The 21,270-nt window shown below is 42.6% G+C and overlaps 1 protein-coding gene across 1 annotated transcript in view; it reads left to right on the forward strand.

Annotated features, from left to right (window-relative positions):
• The window catches only part of alpha-Man-IIb (alpha-Mannosidase class II b), a 72,830-nt gene that overhangs the window by 31,864 nt on the left and 19,696 nt on the right, over positions 1–21,270 (forward strand). Inside the window, exons 3-4 of the mRNA XM_072302387.1 lie at positions 7,412–7,584; positions 15,846–15,979. Of these exons, the coding sequence (XP_072158488.1) occupies positions 7,412–7,584; positions 15,846–15,979 (307 nt within the window). The remainder of the gene's footprint in view (positions 1–7,411; positions 7,585–15,845; positions 15,980–21,270) is intronic.

The following is a 21,270-nucleotide window of genomic DNA, read 5'->3' on the forward strand; positions in this document are numbered from 1 at the left end:
ACGAAAAGTCAAAAAGTTGCTCGGAAACTTTCGCGCGCATTTTTATGAGCCCTGGAGTGGGCGCCAAAACGCTGTTGTTCGGACGTGATTCGGACCGCTAGCGCCGAGTAGAAATGTAAATTAAGCGAATGTCCATGTTGTTTTGGTGGGAAGTTTTGACGAGCTCTGGAGTTGGCTTTTTTCGCCCGCTCCTTGATGAGGTCATGATGCACGCAGCATTTTTAATAACGTCAGTGCTGTAATTATAAGGATACTAAGATTTTGAGAAAAGTTGTCGTTGAATGTTGCCTAGTGGGCTAACCCGGTAAATTGGTTAGCTTTGCCATGAGAGGAGGTTTTTTGGCTCTGATAAATTAGTTGGACTAGTCACATAATGGGCCATCAAGTGATGATCTGAACGAGAAAAAAAGTCAAATTTTTGCCGTCAAGATCGCACGTCAAGATTCGCACAACCGGAAGTTCGGGAAGTAGCTCCTAAGTGGGATACTTGTTTAACACTGATCAAATGGAAATTAAATTATACCAATGACGTCACTTGTACTTATGCCGATCAACCGAAAGACATATATTTCTGAAGAGATGCGACCCAGACTTCTTGCTGTATAATCTGTTTTTCTTCGTGAAATATTTAAGAGGAAACATATTGCGTAGTTCTTGAATCCATTCCTTGTTTAGAGGCCCATTGAGTTGACGGTTGAAAACTTGCAGATTAAATACAAATTATTACTAAAATTTCTTATCTCATAATTCAGCAAATTGCAAACTAAATTTACCGAAAAATTGACCAGACTAAGGTTAGTAACCTATCTTATAAACTGAATTAAGCAGAGGAGTTAAACGAACGGTAATGCGGGAATCAACTTCTTTGGATTTCAAAATGTTGGTTACATATCCACTAGTAAGTTTGTAGCCCCATTGTTGGTCCCATCCCTTGTTTATTTACGAGTGCCTTCGACCTTCGCGTGCGTCATCACACTGCGCTGCTGTGCTAAGGAAGAACGCCGTATGAGCCTTCAGGCGTTGCCAAATTTCCTTATATAAAACACGACTTTCCCGGTAAACTTATGAATACTTTTCTTCAAATTTTTTAGATAATTTTGTTCGCAATTTTCACCCAAAGTTTCTGAAAATCTCAGGAAAAAATATTCATGCATTTCCTCAGAAATAAACATTTTAGTGAAGAAAATGTGGCAACTCTCGAATGTTCATACGGCGTTCTTCCTTAGCACGGCAGTGCGGGTGGTAGCACATCAATGTTTTCATTCTCTGTCACACCTTTTTTCCAGCGAGAACTTAATCTAGCTCTAGGTAGGGAGATTTTCATGCGGAAAGTGGCAGCGTTGCTGAATGACGAACTGCAGTGAACTTAAGCTTTCGTGTTGTCAGGCAATTTGCAGGTCGTAAAAATGAAGGCGCGAGTGTCACCTCAAAAGCCAGCTGTGGAGAAACTAGTGAGTACTAGTAGGGCTGGAGGATCTTTCCGTCACACCGTTATACTTCTTGAAAGTTTTTACGGAATAGATGTACGCTTTTCACACTGATTTCTTCACGGATTTTCCGATCTCAAAAAATTACTGACCTCTAAAGGTTTTTTTTCTTTTTTTGAAGGCCTAATAGAGAAATTGATTTTTGGTAGTACAAATAGTTTGCTACTTGTCTTGTAATGCATTCTTGAAATTAAGTTTCTAATTCTACGCGCATCCTTGGAACTTTTTTAACGGGTAGGAGAGACTATCTCCGACTTTTGTTGACCGAGTACTAACTAAAAGAGACGTATTCAGACCTCGTTTTATAGCTCCTTTGCCATATCTGAGCCACACCTCAGTGGCAGTACAGAGCGGAGCAATGCATCGCTAGCTCACTCCTCGCGCTATAGCGCCTTCAATTTTGTAGATGCAACATGGACACCCGCCAAGCACGAATAGTTGTATCTCTACGCCGTCATCAACGCGCGTCCTTTCCTTTTCTCTATTTCCATATTGCGTTTGTGTCATTACAGACGTAATTGGGCTTCATTTTTTATTTTTTTCTCCCATTCCTCTTCTTTTTCTTTCTCTTTTCTATTATTTTTCTTCTTCGCCCCATTTCCCAATCCTCTTTTCTTTCCTCTCTTTTGTCTTTGTTTCCAATGGCGTGGCGTGATTTGCGATTCATCGATTGATCTGCCATTTGAATCTATTGAAAATTATCGGTAAACAGGGCGTTCGCAACGAACACCTTAATGATCGATTCTTTACCATAGCTTCAAATGAAGAATATCGTATCGATCATTCACGCTCGCCACTGTTTTGTTTCCTCCTCTCATATCCTTATCTCCTCTCATCTTCCTCTTCTCGTTCGCTTCTTTCTCTTCTTTTTCCTATCGTTTTCTTCGTACCTACTCTCGTTTCCTCCTTCCTTCTTCTTCTTCTCCTAGTCCTCCATAAATTGATGCACGATGAGGGGGTAGGTGGGTCCTCGATGTTTGGCATGGCAGGAAATCTACCCCCTGGCCAGGCGTTCGGATTAGGTGAGTCGCGGCGTTTTTCAACGCGTCGACGCCCGCCCCCGCCCAGCCACGCACATTGGATCGAATCGATTAGAGAGGTCGGACATGAAAGTTGTGAATAATACTGCATTTTTGACGTTTATTTCGTCACATTTTAATTTTAAGGGGCTCTGAATTTCAAGACAGTTATAAATTTGTACGAGGACACCAAATGGAACGCACTTTGGAACCTCAAAGTTTTTGTATACAACGGTAGTTCATGGCTCGTTTTCAAAATTTTAATGTCGTGACCTTTCTCTGATTCGACTGGGATCCACTGTGCGACGTGGCGCGGTGGCGCGCGAGGGCCACGCGATCGCAGAGCGCGAAAAGGAACATCTCAATCGGAAGTATCCTCTCGCAGGTGGGGACCCCGGGTCGAGACGTCGCCAAGCGTCGTCTTGGCGGTGGTGTCACGAACAGGCCGCCGCCGCCGCCGCCGCCGCCGCGACACGAACACGGAGCCCCAAGACGCTCGACAGGGACCGAGACAGGGACCGGGGATCCGATTGTTTGCAGATGTCTCCCTCGCGCCACGCCACGCCGCGAGCCACGGCTTTCGCGGTTGACCGAGCAATCACCGCTCGCCCGCCTGCTCACTCGTAAACTGATACGCTTTATCAACTGCCCCACTGCTACTTTCCCGTCCCCGGGAAGAAAACCGTATGTGCACTCGAGCGTCGCCAAATCTCCCGACGTCAACTTCGTAGTTTTGAGGAATCTTCGAAGACGTCGTGAAGGAAAATTCGTCTTTTCTCAGACGCAAGAATGTAACTCCATTCTAAAGTTGCCAAATGGAGAATTTGTAAGTTTCTGAAAGTTGATGAATTCCGTGTTTGAATGGACGCTACCTAGTGAGCTGAACAAGAGGATACCCTTGGTTCGTAAATTGAACAATTATTGGAGGAGATATGACAAAATGATCCAATCTGCTAAAATACTTGCGTTTAAATGGGAAATGCCGCCAGATGACGTCACTAGTCGACGCATTTTCTCACTTCAAATCTGTTTTCATACTATTTTCCTTAACATAAAAAATTCTAAAAAATACTGCAAACTCAGCTCTTTAGGCACTTTCAGATGAAGCAATAAAAAATGTTTGTGCAAATTCTCCATTGGTTCCAACAATTAAAGTCTTCAAACAGTACGACTGTGCAATTTGTATTCAATTTTTTTTTTTGTTTTTTTTTTTTTTGGACTTGCTTGCGAATATTTAGAAGGAAAATCTGTTAAATTTTCAGTTTTGGAGTAAAAATTTAATTTTCGCGTTGTTTAGCAACGTTGAAATGTATTTGATATTTGATCATTCACGCCTCGCCTCTGACCCATTCATTCATCGGAGTTTTCTCATTAGGGTTCAAAAAGTCGCGGGGGTCGTTTTTGAACGGGCGAAGCATTATTCACTGTTTTTGCAACTGCTTGGCAGGAATGAGCTGGCTAAATGGGCTGCATCTTGTCTGCCTCAGTTTAGAAACAACGTATGTACCTAACCCTATGCGTATAAGTGGTTTTACGAATGAGTCAGAAATTGCAGCTCCCGATTAAAAATGTGGTCCAATATTCGCCTATTTTTTGAGACATTCCGGTAACCACGCCGCCGTTCAAACATTGTTTCCTGTCACCGATACCCCGGTTCCTGTCAGCTCGTAAAGTATATATAGCATTCATTCCGTCCCTAGTACCTTTGTTCCGCTGGAACGTCGGAATCAGTGGCGTTGCGTGAATGATCGATCATATCGATATTCCTCCATTTGAACGTATGGTAATAGATCGATTATTAAGATGTTCGCTGCGAACACCCTGTTTATCGATCCTTTTCCACAGGTTTGAATGACGCATCAATCGATGTATCGCCAAACACGCCACGCCACTGGTCGGAATCGAAACTTCGACGTTCATTTGTTACATTCTGCCATCTCCAAAACGTCGAATTCGCGGACCACCACCGACTCAAACACAGTACGCCCGTCCCCAGCCCAATTTGTTACCCCACCCCCGTCACCGAATAGGAAAACCAACCCTTTTCCAAAGGGTATGCTGAAAATCTCATTCTACGGTCAGATTACGGTGCTGAAAGTTGGTCCCGTGATGAATAGGTTTTCATTCAAAGGAGTGACGTCATTTTTCAAGAAAATCTAATTGTAAGGAAGAAATTTCGGTATTGTGCAATATCAACGATTAGCTCTGAGCTGATGAAGATCATTCCGCATCAATTAGACGTCGAGATGAGGACGTCTTACTTGAAGAGGAAATGACAACGAGATACGCTGTTAAATATTTTGGAGTGAAATTCTGTGCCGGAGTCAGTATAGCGCCCAAAAATCCAGAGTGAAATTATCACGGAGCGGAATCTACTTTTTTTTGTAGAGTGTCTTACGCCTTTTTATGGCGCTAGTTTCACTTCGTATTCATATCACTCAGGGTTTTTGAGCATTATATAGACTCCTGCACCGAATTTCACTCTTCGATTTTTAACAGTGTAGAATCAATTCAGCAGCCCGATTGTTGAAATTTTGTGCTTGTCGGGTGGACACAGATGACATAGGTTAAAAGGCGGTGCTTGATTGGTTGACTATGTCTTATCGCTGCTTTGTCGTGCCTATGTCGGGTAATTATTTCATCTTCCATGAAATAAGCCTTTGTAGCTGTTTTTAATCCAGCTCGACTTATACATGATTAAAGTGAGCTTTTTCTTGTTGCCTGTTTTTGTATTTCAATGTTGCGATCGCTATTCTGTGCATGGCATTCCTTTCTTGATGTCTCTCTGTTCATCAAATTATTTGTGCAACGAGTCGTATTGGTTTCGCCCGTTTGAAACTGTAATTGAAGAACAAATACTTAAGACTTCAATGTATTTAGGGTTTTACCTCTAATTTTGATAGTGTGTGCTGGAACCAGCTCATTTGATGCTATGCCACAGTCTCTCAAAGCAAGCCCAATTACTATTTCAAAACGCTGGGCTTGTCGCATAACAGTCAGGACTTCAGGAAACAGATGGGTGGAACTAAGAAAGGGTTAGAATTAGTTTACTTCGCAAGGTAAATGAAGACTTGCCGACTCTGAAAGCTTGTTTCCGAGCAAACGAGCAAAATCTGGATAAAAAAGATTAAAAACCTCTCCGTGAAGGTGAAATCTGTTGTCAGGTCTGCTGAAATTCCCGTTTCCTCTCCTGAAAAATGTTTTGTGCCAAAAGCTGTCGTCACAAAATAATTGTTTCTCTCTCGGCTCTCTTTCTACTTTAGATTGTACATTAAGTTTCTTTACTAATGCTAAACAGAAATAATTCACTTTGCCGAGTGTTCTTAAGTTTTTTTTTTTTTTTTTTTTTTTTTTTTTTTTTTTTTTAATTAATAGAAAACGGCACCTCGTAAAATCGGATAAAATATGCATGACTCGAGCCATTTTCGATATGACAGATGTTTTGTCGAAGAACCTAAATAACTAATTCGGTGTAAATAAAGGTACATCACTCTGAAGTATACTCGATTCTCTATGAACCATATAGGTCGTTAGATTTTATATAGTTCGCATGTCTGCGTAAGCACTCGGTCTTTGAGGAAGTCTTAATTTAAAAAAAAAAAAATACAGACCGTATAGAGTTTGCAAGAGGTCCAATTTTTCTCATTCAGCCGCATTAGTACGAAAAATTTAGCTATGTTCCTGCATTTGTTCTCCGTTTTGAAACATCGAAAATGATAATTTACAACTTGGGCTGCCTTCTTTCTTTGTTTTACGGGAGTAGCTCACTCCAGTCCAGTCGGACGTCATTTATAGCCATAACGAACTTAAATTTCCAGCACACCCTTAAAATCGCCTTCCAATTCGGAAACTGATACCACTTATTTTGTTCATGAAATAAGCAAGAAATCGTAGTTTTTAGATGCAAAATGTAGTCCAATTTGGCAGACACAGACTGAGGGAGGTTAGTAACTCGTTCATCTTCCCGCACCGGTGCGAAACCTTTGAAAAACGATGTTTGCTCTTCAAGAATTACATCTGTCAACTCGGTCTCTCCTCAAGTCACCCTCCTCAAAGCCTCTTTATCGTTTCATCCGATTAGTTAAAAGTCGGCACTCATCGCTTTCCAGCGCTCAAATGGCGTCTCCCCAAGAAAATGAGGTCAATTTCTATTCCCTCGACCCTGTCCGTTTGCTCGCTTTCTGTTGATTTTCATTAATTCGCATTCTTCCCTCCTTACTCACCGCGGTTCATTTCCAAGGATGTTGACGTGCGTCAAAGCCGACTCGAAGTTGAGGCCCATTAATGCTTCATTCCGATCCATCTAAAAACAGCGTGGCAAGTTCTTGACAAGTCATTGAAAACCTGGAAAAGTCAGGGAATTTTGCCTATCCTTAAACAGTCCGGTGAAATACAGGAAATCTCGCTTCAGAACTCTGAAATTATTTTCTTCGGCCGAAATAATTCCAAAAAATTTCGCGAAAAGCATTTTAATGAGAAATCGTGTCAAAATAAATGTTTAAATGTCATGTAAAATTCAAAGAACCTCATGTTCATAAATCCTGAAGAGTCATGAAAAAATCTGGGATTTTCAAAAGCCAAGGGAACCTGTCACCCTGAATGGTGAATCTTCTGCGCTACTGGAAAACCATCGTCAAAAGTCGCCAATCTTCGGCGTGCAGTGCATTTTGCAAAATTTGGTTGTGCGTCGTCAACCGTTTTCTCCGTGTAAAAAAAGTAAATAGTGATTTCTTTGTACCTAGTTCTCTCAGTGTGTGAGGAAAACCACCATTACCATGGTACTACGAAGATCTGACTTCGAAATCGGAGATTATTTTCATGTTTTGAAATTCTAACAGTGTCTTTCTAGGATGAACGCTGTGTAAAATTCGCATTTTTAAATAATGTTGTTTCTTTCTGTCACAGGTCATCTTGGTGCCACATTCTCACAACGATCCAGGATGGTTGAAAACTTTTGAGGGATATTATCATTCGACCACCAAACACATCCTGAACTACATGGCAGAGAAACTAACTTCTATGCCCAATATGACCTTTATATGGTCAGAGGTCTCATTTTTAGCCCAGTGGTGGGACAGGTAAGGCATTTTTTGAAAAGGTAATTACTTCGCACCATAAAAAACAGAATTTCGAGCTTTGTATTGGAAAAAATTATCGAAATTGTATGCTGTTTCGATTATTTTCACTTTATTGTAGAAAAGAGCATAGGTGTGTATCATGCCTTTACAACTTTACAATGTTTGTATTGTATTCTCACAACTTATTACAAGTTTTCAACCGTTTCTCGCCGGTAACTCACGACGTTGATGTTCGGCTTCACACGTTTGATCTTTCTTTTAATGATATTTTATCTAATTTTCATTTCTGCTAGTGCAACACTCAGTCTCTGTACTCTTGCATTAACCGTTTTCCTTCGCAATCTCACTCGTATTTTCAAAGTTACCTAACTGCGAACAGGAACTTTCATTTAGGATTTTTTGCGGGACGCGCCATAAACCCAAGGAGATTGAAAGATCACGAGTACGATAGGGAAAAAGTGGACGGGGGTAAAGCAAAGGGACGAAAGCATAAAAGTTTTTTCCCCCTTTTCCACCTTTTTTCAGTTAAATGTAGAATCCCTGCTTACGGTCTCCGAGTTTCGTTTCTCGATAAAATCTAGCGACAAGACCTCGGATTAAAAAAGGGAATGCTCGTGTAACTGAAATTTTGCATTTTTTATACCTTGTTAGATCTTATCCAACCTTGCGTTAAAAGTTCACGAGTTACTTTTGTGCAACAGTCGACTTTTCCCTCTTCAAATGTCCTCAGTTGCTCTTCTTAAATAATACCGCTTCTGCAGTGTAACAAAGAAGAAAAAAAGATCTAAGCGGGAGGGGGCTGGAAAAGCTGAAAAAGCGGAGTCTTTCATTTTAAGTAATCATCTTTTCACGTTATTATTTTTTAAATCTTCTAACGCCGCTCTTAAGCTCTTTTTGCTCAAAATGTCATTATTAAATTGGTTTCTTTTCGGAAAAAACGACTCAAAGGCTGGGTCCTATTATGGCACCGCCTATATTTTGGGTAGGAACTAGCCGAGCCCTCAGAGGGCACGGCACTGATCCGAGTAGGGATTGGGCCTACCCAAAATCTAGATGATGCATTTGACCCACCTCTCTACGCATGATAACTGAACTTCTTTCTCTATGCCATTTATTACTTTTAAAGTGTTTTTGTTCCGTAACACTATCGATTATATTTTGCATAATCCAAGAAAAATTCACAGAAGATTCGTGGCATTACAATACATGGTTCTCGATCGTCTAGAAAACCGGCAGTTAGTGGTTGCCGTTATAAGGAAAAATCAAGAGACAGCCCGTAAAACTTTCGAATGTCTTTGCCTAAAATTCAAATCTCCGTATAAGTTGTGATTTCGGCCGACGTTTTGTAAAAGTCAGTATTTTTCTAGAAGAAGTAAAGAGAAAGAGGGAGAAAGAATTAGAATCTCAGTGCGAGTCAAGAAAGATGAAAAATTTGAAAGAAGGGAGGAATAGAAAAAGTCAGTAAGACTGAAAAATTGAAAAGGAGGAAATTATGGAATTTTAGGTTGCTTTATCTTGATAAAATAAATAAATTAAACTTAACTAGATTATCGACTCTACCTCGAGGAAGTATTTTGATCCCCTCACGACATAAATTATTTTGTCGGAATGTCCCCCCCCCCCTCAAACAGACCACTGCTGGCTTTGTTCAGGACGTCTACAAGTCCGGAAATAGTACTGATTTTTTAAGGGCGGTCCGGAAGTACTGAAAAAGTGCGGAAATTCCCCAACAAAGTCCGGAATTTTTAATTTTTGTCATTTTTGTCGCAATTTGAGCTAGATATTCAAATTTTTGAAATTTTTCGAATTTCGTCAAACATTTGGAGGCACTGTAAAAGTACTGAATTTTTCAGATAAGGAAGTACTGAAAAAGTACTGTAAAAGTACCGATTCTCGGCCAGCCTGTTTAAGTAGACACCCTGTCGTTCCGTCTGTCAAGCACTCCAAACCAAAATCCAATTTTGAGAACCGAGCAGAAATAAAATGGCATAAGACATTAAAAAAAATTAGGCAACGTTGAATGTAGTTAAGCATGATTCCGGTTAAATCCGTAGGTTTATGAACGACCCCCTACCCTGGTACGCGATGCAAATGACGTCACACGGCACCGCAGGACGGTTACTTCTAATCGTCAATATTTGGACGGCGTATAGGTTTCCGTAGCCGGAGCAGGGTAGGCCGGCGGGGAGCGGGGAAGGGGGTCGGGCGTAGTCGGGGGTTGGAAACTTAATGAGGGGATAAAGTGCTCGACCAGACACTTTAAACTAAAGCGCCGGGCCTCGAGCACGTCGGCAATTCCCGGGGGCGAAATAAAATTGCAACTCCTCCCGCCGCGAGCTAACCGATGGATGTTGCGCCTCGAAGACCAGACGTCAGCGGTGGCGGGGACATTAAAGTTCATGAAGGAGTTAACACGGTGTTTAGCTCCCGGCTCCCCCCCCCCCCCCCCCCTCGCCGCTGCTCCCGGCTCTCCCGTGAGCAAACGACTACGCGTTCCTGACCTGGATCTCCGGGAACTCGGATTGCGTGTAAAGCTCCTGTCACTCGTCATTCACTTTGATCATCTTCGGTAGCTCGCTGGTGCGGTGGCACTCTTATTGATTATCGGTTCGGGTTCGTGACCCGAGGAGCGTCGTTTGTTCCCCACTTCGTACGGGTGGTGAGCGTGGTTCTTGCAGGTACTTGAAAATATTCGGGTACACTAGAAAAAAAAAAAGAAAAAAAAACACATTGGATCTAGAATCCAGACACTTGAAAACATTGACAAGAAAAAATACTCTTGATTCAATCGGATTTTTGCTTGAATCAAAACGAAATCCGCTTAAATTAAGAGGCTTAGTTCTTGATTCAAGCTAGATTCTGATTGAATCAAGAGTACTTTTTCTTGTCGATGTTTTTAAGAGTCTGGACTCTAGATCCAATGTGTTTTTTTTTCCAGTGTATCGAAGAAGACAGAAAAGAAGAGGAAGGATAAAAGTTGACACGAGGAAGAGCAGAGGCGGATAACACCGGATTTGCTCCATTTAAACGTATGCTAAATAATCGATCCTTGACGGAGCACCTGACCCCTTCAAGAATCGATACCTTTCCGTAGGTTTAAATGGAGGAAAGACTATTTTGCCAAATTGCTGGATCCTCGCCAATGAGGGAGAGAGGCAAAGGAAAAAGAGGATATCAAGAAGATAAAGAAAAAGGAGAAGAACGAGGAAGAAGAAAAAGAAGGAACGTAATGAGAGGAAGAAGGAGAAGAATACAAGAAGAAGAAGAAGAGGAGGAGGAGGAAAAAGAAAATGGTAAAGATGAGGCATGTTCGCGCAGTAACGTGAATAACACATGCGTTGTTTTCAGAATGAGCCTAAAATATCAGTTCCCAATCGCAAAACGTGCGGTCCAATTCGCCGATCTCGAGTTTCGAAACATATCAGAATACGCCTGCTCCCACCCCCTCCCCGTTTAATCCGAATGGAAGGAACACCGCCCTGAAATGCGGCGCGCCAATCGAGGTTCGCACATAGCCTGCCCATTTCCTCTCGTGATTGGATGAGCGACAATTTTCCGGAGCCGACCGCACTCGCGCTCGCGAGGCAACACTTGTCCAAAGTTGGAGCTTTCACGGGAACTTTCGGCCGGGCGCTTGAAGGGGGAGGGGGGAGGGGGGAGCTCGGATCATTTGGGTTATTCCGTGTGTAGTGTGCACGGCTGCGGAGTAATTAAATTCCAAGTCGATTGGATTCGAATGAGTCTCGCAGTTTCGCGCGGTGCCCCTACCTTCCCGCCGCCACCTCCGCCTACACGCCCGGTAAACAGCGATTACTCTCGGACAGGGAGCGGGAACGCCCGCCAAGTGGTGCGTCACAGTGACCAAATAATGGGCTCCCACCAGGGCTGTCGTCAGGGTAAATCGTCCTCCTCGCAAACAGACTCCCCCCCCCCTCTTTCTAAACGAATGAACAGAAGAAAAAAGAAAAATATAATGAAGAGGAAGGAAGATAAGGAGAGAAGGAGAAGATAAAGACAAAATGTTAGATCTCGATAGGCAGATTTTTTTCTACGGATCTGGGTGTTTCCTTAAAACTTTTAAAACTACCTAGTGCGACACAAACACACCCTCTCTCATACCCACACACAAAAAAAAAAAATGCTTCCAAATTCCCCCTTGCATTTTTACCAAGTGAGTCTTAGGGATTTCTGAATGAAAATTTCACAGATTTACCATTTGATCTCGTGCAAAAATCGGAAAAATTTTGGACAAAAACTGTACTTGCGTATTCTTATAAAAAGTTGAATCGCTTAACTTTTTTTCAAGCCAAAAAATTGCATTTGTTCAATTCCAAGAGAATTTGCGCTAACAATTTTCCAGGGAAAGAATTTCTATGCGAATTCATGCGTAACTGCAGAAAGTGGAAAAATCAAGGAATTTAATATTCAGAACCCTGACAAATTAGGGAAAAATTTTGAAATCGAGAAACTCGTCACCCTGTTTCAAATTTCCATCAAAAAATTCCCCGAAAGGGAGAATAAATCGCAAGGTATGAAAAAGAAACTGAATGTTTAAGGTACCATTGTGGGATTCAGTATTTTTCAGGGTCGGGCGAGGATTGAGATCCAACAACTTCTCTCTTTACTCCTTCCACTGTCCACGTGGGCTTCCTTCCACCCTTTCGAGTCCCACAGCAACTCGCGGGTACAACAGAAGGGAACTCCCGGCACGGGATCACATTCATGTATGGCTTTGTAAGAGCGTTTTCAGGCGAATGCCCCCGAATTGGTTTGCGTCTGGGACGACTGAATCCCGGCGCAAAGCCGATCGCTGGTCGGCTCCGTTATTCTCCCTTCCTACGTAAAAACGCCGTATGAACAATCATACGATGCCAAATTTCCTGCATTTTAAAGTTTTATCCTTTACGGATGAAATCCTGTGAAAAATTGCGAAGTTTTTATCGGTACAAGGGAGTAAAGCTGCTTACGTTCTTTCTGCACAGTGTTAAAAACACACCCTGAGAGAAATTCGGTGTATCTCTCTGCGGAGTCTATATAGCGCCTAAAAGGGCTCGAGCTGTACTGCCGTGCTAAGGAAGAACGCCGTATGAACATTCGACAGTCACCAAATTTCCTTCGATAAAATGTTTATTTTTTAGGAAAGTTATGAATATTTTTCCTTGACATTTTCAGAATCTTTAGGGTCCTCCTCTGAATACATCTATTCTAATCTTGCTCCACGATTGTCCGGACTGCATACACAAATTATTGAAGGCGCACTGGCTTTCTTTTAGCTCTCTTGAACGCACGACACTGTGTTGGCACCGGCCGCGCCGTGCTAAATTAGTATAGACTTCTGGATGCAACTATTCGCGCTCCGCGATTGTGTGGATTGCATACACGAAGTATTAAAGGCGCACTGAGTTTCCACCGGTTCTCTCGTAGGTGTGTTGCAACGCGATGCGTGCCACCATGCCAAATCGCGATAGATAACAGGATGCAACTATTCATGCTTTAGAATTGCCCATATTGCATAGCAAAATATTGAAGGCGCTCTGACTTCCTGCACGTTCCTCGCTACAGCACTCCTTGGCGCTCGACGAAACCTAACCGCGAATGTCCCCCATTGAACCACAATCCCTCGAGGACCGAACACCTTGACATTCTTGCTTCGATTTCATCCCTCCACCCTCGCACTTTATGCCCTCTGCGCTCACTCCTTCTAAGGGGAACCAAATCCAGGACCTTCTTCGGCAACTTGTCTCCTCAGTACATCAGTTCAAAAGATAAAATTAACAAGCTTTATAAAAACCTCGCATTTTATTGGAGGGATTTGGCAAGAATAGCTTGAATGCTCTTACGGCGTTTTTCCTTAGGACAGGAGTATTGTTGGGGTGAGGGTCGTCGGAGGCGGGATGGCAATGGACTGGCGAAGCACTAAAGGGTTTCTGGTTTGCCGATCGGGGCATCATTGCCAGGTAGTGCTAAAAATTACCGTTTATCTTCGTTTACACCCATATAAAATATTCACGATCGGGCAACTTTGGATCGGGGGTCTGGCTCCTCTCCACCCATGCATACGATCACGCGTATTTCTGCTGGACTCAGGACTCTGGCTCGTAGCGGGGACCAACTTCTACCTCTCCCGGATCACCCTCGTCATCGTTCTTCATGCGTAAGAGCGTATCTCCATCTCTACATGAGCCCTGTAAAGCATAGGGTTATACGGAGGAGAAGACTCACCTGGAAACCGGGATACACCCTTATGTCAGAGGAGCAACGTCGTGTGCGGGTCGTCGCGTTTGGGAGCCAGCTTTCAACTTGGCGTCTTGCCAAGTTTCCCCCTAAGGGTCGTATTCGTAGTCGCCTTTCGAACAGCTCCTTTTACCTGTGAGGCCCCATACTGCCGTGCTAAGGAAAAACGCCGTGTGAGCGCTCAGGCGTTGCCATATTTCCTTCAATAACAAATAAACTTATTGGGAAAGTTCTGAATTTTATGCCTCCAATTTTTCAGACAATTTAGTTCCCATTTAATCCAAATTATCCGAAAATTCCAAGGAAAAATATGCATAACTTTCCTCAAATATGCATGTTCTATTCGGGGAAATTCGATAACTGTAGAATGTTTATACGGCGTTCTTCCTTCACTGGAAAAAAAACACATTGGATCTAGAGTCCAGACTCTTGAAAACATTGACAAGTAAAAATACTCTTGATTCAATCGGATTTTTGCTTGAATCAAAACGAAATCTGCTTAAATTGAGAGGCTTGGTTCTTGATTGAAGCTAGATTCTGATTGAATCAAGAGTACTTTTTCTTGTCGATGTTTTCAAGAGTCTGGACTCCAGATCCAATGTGTTTTTTTTCCAGTGTTAGCATGGCAGCACACGGTTTACATTGTGATTCGGGGAGCGTTCAAGGAGATCCTTTAGATAGCATCGCGAACTATTTAGCTGAGAGCAATTTTTAGCTTTTGTAGTTTAAACTTCTGCGAATTTCTGAGTTTGCAATAAATCAACTGAAAGCAGATCGATAAATGAATAGCCTTCAATGGGAGAAAACAAAATTAAATTTTGAATGCACCCCCAAAAGGGGGAAGAAGGGGAATACCAGTGAAATGGTGGCGACAGGGGGTTTCAGATGAAATGAGGGAGTGCCAACTCGCTGAAGAGCTTTGGGAGGATAGGTAACTTTGGCGGCTGGGTGTCGCAAAGCGCCAAAGTGCGCCGTGAAAGCGGTTTATATGTGTGTATGTATTTACCCCCACAAACCTAGCTTGTGGTGCTCCAGTCCGTACCTTGTCTGGTGTTCTATTGCGTTGGTCGTAGAATTTCATTTTGATGGTTGAGCACCTAATCCTCTCCTCATGTTCCTGCGCCACAGGTGCGTTACAGAAGGCACGGGAGTATGAACAAACGTAAAAAATGCGTTACTGGAATCTTGAACGCCCAATAAGTTCCTGCTGTTCACACCCCGTACAAGAGGACAACTCCCATAAAGAACTGTGTTTTCATTGCTGGTGAATAATATGAGGGCTGTTTATATTCCGAGCCTGAAAACTATCTATCCCCCTGTCGTTCTATCACCAGTTCGTCAGAAAATTTTGCAACTGTGACTGAGGGCGCATTATCGGGGCAGATGTTGACATAGCAGCCTTAGAAATGTCCGTGGGTCTGCACTTGCGTTTGCAGCCCGTTTGGCGCTTCGGTTTACTTTTCTTGGGTCCCGTTCATTCCCGCTGTTCCATTCCCATCCATCCCGGCCACGGACCCAAACCGCAATATTTATCCAGGTTTAGCGTCCTGGCCGGATTAGCGGTTCTTTCTCTTCCCTTCTCATTTTCATTCGGACTCGACTCCCTTTAGACTCCGGGCTGAAGGTAAGCCTATACCAAGTGACCATGAAACGGAGGGAGTGAGTTTTCGTAACCCTTGGTGCCTTGGCCATCTCACAATCAAGGGTAGAACCAATGTAAAAGCCAGGGGATCCAGGGGGTTGGGACCTTTCTTCCATGAAAGGCAAGTGTTTCAATCGAACCACCTTTCAACCAAATTTTCAGGAAGCTGTAAATGACAAAATTGTGATGAATTTGCACAATTCACTCATACAGAAGTTGGACTTGTAGTTATGTTGGTTTGAACCGTTGAGAATGGATCCTGCTCTTTTCGCAAATCAGTAATCAGTATGTCTAATATAGCAAGAATGACGTAGCCACTACATCAATATATTGTCTGTATAAGTTCTGTCATCCGTTCTGACCCTTGTTGATTGTATTGTTGCAGTGTTCATCCAACAAAGAAGAAACAAGTTCTGAAGCTTTTGGACCAGGGTCGCCTCGAAATCACAACCGGAGGATGGGTCATGGTTGATGAAGCTACCTCACATGTTTTCGCCATGGTCGATCAACTCATAGAAGGTAACTTTAAGCCAAATCTAATTGTAACTAGAAAGGAAGAGAGAGTTGTCTGTATGAAGTTAAAAGCTTAACACCAGAAAGAGCGAGTCAAAGTTTCTCCTCTTAACCTTGGTTGTACACCAATAAAATTGAGTTTTAACATCAGCCAGTTGGTGCTAGACATCATCTCACACCGCCAACTGTACAGGTCGTGTAATGCACCAATTTAAGTGGTGTTGAACATCAGCTTAGTCAGTGCCAGTATACATCACCAACTGGGTTGGCTGATTCAAAATCAGGCATAACATTGTTTTCAGTGAAGCAGAGAGAGATGGACTGGACTTCACTTTACAGTCAGGGACTGCTATGTTTAGCTCATTAAAAAACACCCATCTGCACAAGGTAACGAACGGCACATGTTGTTTTCATTTAGTTGTTCCTTATTTTAAAATGTAATAAAAAATTCAGAATATAATGATCCACCCGTGGTGACAAGAATGGGAATCGTGCAATTTCTGACCTTAGCCGGATTGCGAAAGCAAGACTTATTTGTAAGAGTCAAGCGTTTTATTTCGGCAGGACGCGAGGTTCGGTAATTTTTCGACCCGTCAACGTCGCGCGGCATTTTAAAGAGCAAGTCAAAAAACAGATGAAGCTCTGAGATGTGTCCAAAATACCCACAAAAAGAGATTAATACTCCCAAGTTAGACTCTACAAAACTGACAATGAGCACTCACGTCCTGAAATGAAAAGCGGGGCTTGCTTTTCAACAGCGGCAGTGACTACTCACCACGTTAATAGAACCACCTTGCGTTGATTTAAAGAGGTTTCCTCTTTGCGCTTTTTTCAAAGTGAGCTGGAGCATTCGCTCGCTCGTGAAAAAAGTGGGAGCCCGCAAAATTAATTTGACTTGAAAAATGGACGCGAAGTTCTGAAATGCGTTTCTTCACCCAACTCGGAGTTGGAGTTCATGCTAGTCCGTTGGCTGGCTTGCTGATTCTTTGGGATGTTGCGATCATCACTGTTTCTCTTCCATTTAATTTATGGAATAAGCACAAAACTAACAGGAAAAAATAACGAAGAACCTAGTCTAAAATAATGTATCGTAGCAAGCAATCAAAACATGTTTATGTTTCCTTGACATCAGTGACCTTTGTACCACTTACGATATTTCACTTGTTACGTGCACAGTGCCCTACGGGATAAAATCAGTACATCTCCAGCTACCTTTACCTGTGATTATCTGATATTTGGTTCATTTCCAATAAATTTAGCAACTAGGAACCCTGCATTGAAAAAGTACTCATTAATTTTTTGCACCCTTTCATGGCCATGAAAAACTCCTTGAGTGCTCCGTGCGACCCTCTTAGACGTTGATGTTTCTTGCCGCACACCCGTGCTCTTGCTCCCCCTCCCCCTCTTTCTCTCCCCATCTCTCTTGCCATCTCACCAACGATAGAATGAACTCCTTTTTCCAAAAGGAAATAATTTTTCAGTGTCATCAACAGCATCTTGGGACCGCGTTTAGTAGACCGTAAGTGGTGGAACTGCTCGGTAGCGTAAATTTTAAGCTACACTTGTCCCGTCTGTTAAAAACAATTAAAAGCACGTTTAAGCTTGTTTTTTTCAAAGTAAGGGGTTCAAAAACCAAGCGTTGTATTCATAATTGTCTCTTAAATTACCTCTTTCTCCAGTGAGGCCCCATTTAGTTTGCATCGTGATTGAGAAGGCCCTTAAAATGATATCTTTTAAAGGATAATTTTTACGAGCCTCCAGGAAAATTTAATAGACGTGGATTCAGATCCTTTAAAAGGACGCCAGCGATTTGACACTAAAAAAAATACAAAACATAATGAAAAATTCTACGATTTTTACAAATTCTAAGTTCGGACCGGACCCTCCGGAAAATTGTCGAAGTTTGTATTATTTTTTCTCTTGCATTCTACTCTTTTTGTAGTGACCAAATATCGCGATCTCTCTCAAAGAGCTTTTTCAAAGTTTTACGGTCAAATTCTACTGGAGATTCGGAAAAATTGTGCCCTACATGATGTGCCATAGGTTAATGGCCTCCCCTAACGATGTGAACCATACGAAGCCCTCTGGAGGAAAGAAAGGGCTATGAGTGCGACCAAGTTGGAAAATTGCATAACGATGATGAACCACGGTACATACGTTTCTCGGTTTGAGATGTTGCATATTTTGTCATTTTTTTCTGTTTTGAAAGATTACGATTCTACATGGCTGCATTGAATTTTAAGTGATCGCTTTCTTCGCTCTTCTGACATTATTTACCAAAAGTGTCTTTAAATGCCTCGTGATGCTTCTTAAAACAAAATAGGCGCGAATATTTCGTAACATTCCAATTGAGACACGTGCTTTTTTAGTTACGTCGACGATTAGTTAAGGATCTTGGGACCAGCAAAGACACGCACAGTTGAATTTAATGCGTGAAAAGTATGAAAAACAAATGGAATTTGGGGAAAACCATCAAAATTACAGGAAAGATAATCTCTTCACAAAATTTCTATTAAAACCCTCAAATTTTGACAGACCGATTTGTTTTATCGCTGAAATCTGTCTTTACTTTTTCCTTGCAAACTCAGTAGAACCCAAGGAAAAACAAAGAGAATCGGCAATTTTGAAAATACCTACCACGAACCCCGTAAAGTTCATTCCTAAAAGGTCCATCTTCCACGCACCTACCATCCGAACCCACCCGTACGGCTATGAAAACCACCCTCGCACCTCATTAAGCACTTTGTTTTTAAAGTTTAAACCTGCTTTGATCGCTGTCTATGCGAAACATTTATGAGGGGTAACCTCGGTCACCCCACACCCTATCCACCCTACCGCCGTGCTCTTCCTCTCTCTCCCCCCGCGAGGGTTTTTTCTTCTTTTTTTCTCTTATCTACGTGACATTTTTGTCCTTAAGCTTGGAAACTAATAAAAGGCCAAAACGCTCTTTTGTTGCTGTTTATAGTCTGAAATGAACTCCCGCCCCCCCCCCCCCCCCCCTCGACTCACGAGACCACGAGCTAACGATATCATTCACGATTCCGGGCGGCCACCCCAACCCCTCGGGAGGGCTCCCGGAGCTATCTCTTCTTTTTCTCTTCGGGCTTCTCTCATCTCGCTCTGGGATCTTGAACTTTTCCGGTTATTGTCTTCTCCGATGTTGCGAAATTTTCGCGGAAAATGTGAATCGTGAACAGAGACAATCTCAGAGCTCGAAATCAACGCCTAACGAAGATATTCACGTTTTTATTCCACTTTGGTTACGAGGAATTTGAACTGCCCGCTCACAAGAAACTCAAAGCTCTACGTGAATCAAATCGCGCACTACAATGGTTTCAGCAAGCTTCTCAATCGAGCAATGTTCATGTCCCACCATGTGTTGTTCAAACTGTAAGCAATTTGCTATAGCTGAGCCAAAGCGTCAAGATTGAGGTTGCCAGATTTGTATATCGTAGAGACTGTCATGAATACGTTTAGCGCGCGATGTGAATCACGTATAGCATTGAGTTTTCATGAGCGGGTGGTTTGAATTCACGCATCAAGAATCATTAAATATCTTCGTAAGGAGTTAATTTCGGTAATTTTCGTTGTGTGCATCGTGTTTAACGTAAAATTTTGGTTAGGAAACATGTATCAGATTGCTTAAATTCGTAGCTTGTTTAGTGGTCCATTACGCCTGATAATCAAAGAGTTGAGTAATGGGCCTGTTGCAAACTTCAGGTAGAGCGAAAAGAAGAGCTGTTTTTTTTTTAGAAGATGGTTCTAAAATAACGATGAGTGCATCGAAAAGTCAGATATAAACTCCGAACTTCTGAATCTGCGTAAGGAATATGCGTTTTTGACGCTTTTGGTTTCAAAAACGATATTGCGGTACAGGTGAACATCTCGTATAAGGAGTCGCTCCATCCAACCCTTGCGCATCAGGATGTTACACAATATTCAAAATGGCTGACGCCTCCGCGCGCAAAACGTGAGGAAGCACCATGGCTTTATCAACGCAAAGAAAATGTAATTATAAACACGCCGGTTGATAAAATGTCGCCTCGTTGCGTGTATAGTGGCGGTTTGGCGTCGGCCATGTTGAATATTTCGTGGCATCCTAGTCCTAGTGCGCAAGTGATGGATGGAACGACTCCTCTAACGGAATGTTCACCCGTGCCCGTTCGTTGGAGCAGGAATCTTTAAATTCGCATAGCTATCAAAGTGTATGCCCCGACACACATCAGTCATTATTCGGCGAATTTTATGTGATGTTACTTTCAGCAAATTGTATGTATGAATCAACATCTAGCAATTGGCGTTGACCTCCTAACTTAACTCATACCTCACCCGATTAAATTCATTAGTTTAAGTCAACATCAAGAAATTGGCGTTGACCTCCTAACTTAACTCATACCTCACCCGATTAAATTTTTTAGTTTAAATCAACATCAAGAAATTGGCGTTGACCTCCACCACCCTCCTGGCGTTAACTCATACCTCACCCGATTAAATTCTTTAGTTTGCCGTTGCGGAGTTTCAAGATATATCGTCTCGCATCCTACCGAAATCGAAATTTCATTTCCAGTGGCATGGCGTGCTTTGCGATGCATCGATTGATCCTCCATTTAATCCTATGGAAAGGATCGATAAACAGGGTGTTCGCAACGAACATTTAACAATCGATTATTTACCAAAGCTTCTAAAGGGAAAATATCGAAAATCGATCGCTCACCCTCGCCACTGTTCATCTCGCAACCCCGGGCTCACCCCCACGGTCGGATGAGGTTATGAGAGATAAAGACGCGCTATGGAGAGAAATTCCAGTACATCTTTCTGCCTCTCGTCAACTTGCGCGATAAAGGTTCTTTTTTCGGTTGCGGGGGGGGGGGGGGGGGGCAACTCAATGAATCCACTTCCGCCGCGGCGCGTCTTATTTCTTTTTGCGCGGCTTTTCCGAGTCCTTTTTAGATCCCTCTCTCCTCTTTTTTTCCCATCGCGTTTTAAGTGTTTTGTTTTTGAAGCCCCCTCCTCCCTGCTCCCCGCTAGGAACCCCACGTCGGTTAACCGTTCATTACTCGTCGGAGCCGGCGAAAAAATCAGAATTTATGGCTTCTTAACGTCTGAAATTGTTTTCCTTTCCCGCTTCAGTCCCTTTTCCTCCCTTCAGCCCTGATTGTCACCTATTTATTTCGCGCTCCTCGTTAATCGCTTTTCTCTCGGAGGGCGCAAAAGGGCCCGAAATCCTCTTCAGACAGTATCCACCGCTGTGTCTCCATTTTAAGTCATTGCACTATTTTCTCATTGCAGTAAAGTAT

The sequence above is a fragment of the Bemisia tabaci genome, chromosome 1, assembly GCF_918797505.1.
Source record: "Bemisia tabaci chromosome 1, PGI_BMITA_v3".
Classification (NCBI taxonomy): domain Eukaryota; kingdom Metazoa; phylum Arthropoda; class Insecta; order Hemiptera; family Aleyrodidae; genus Bemisia; species Bemisia tabaci.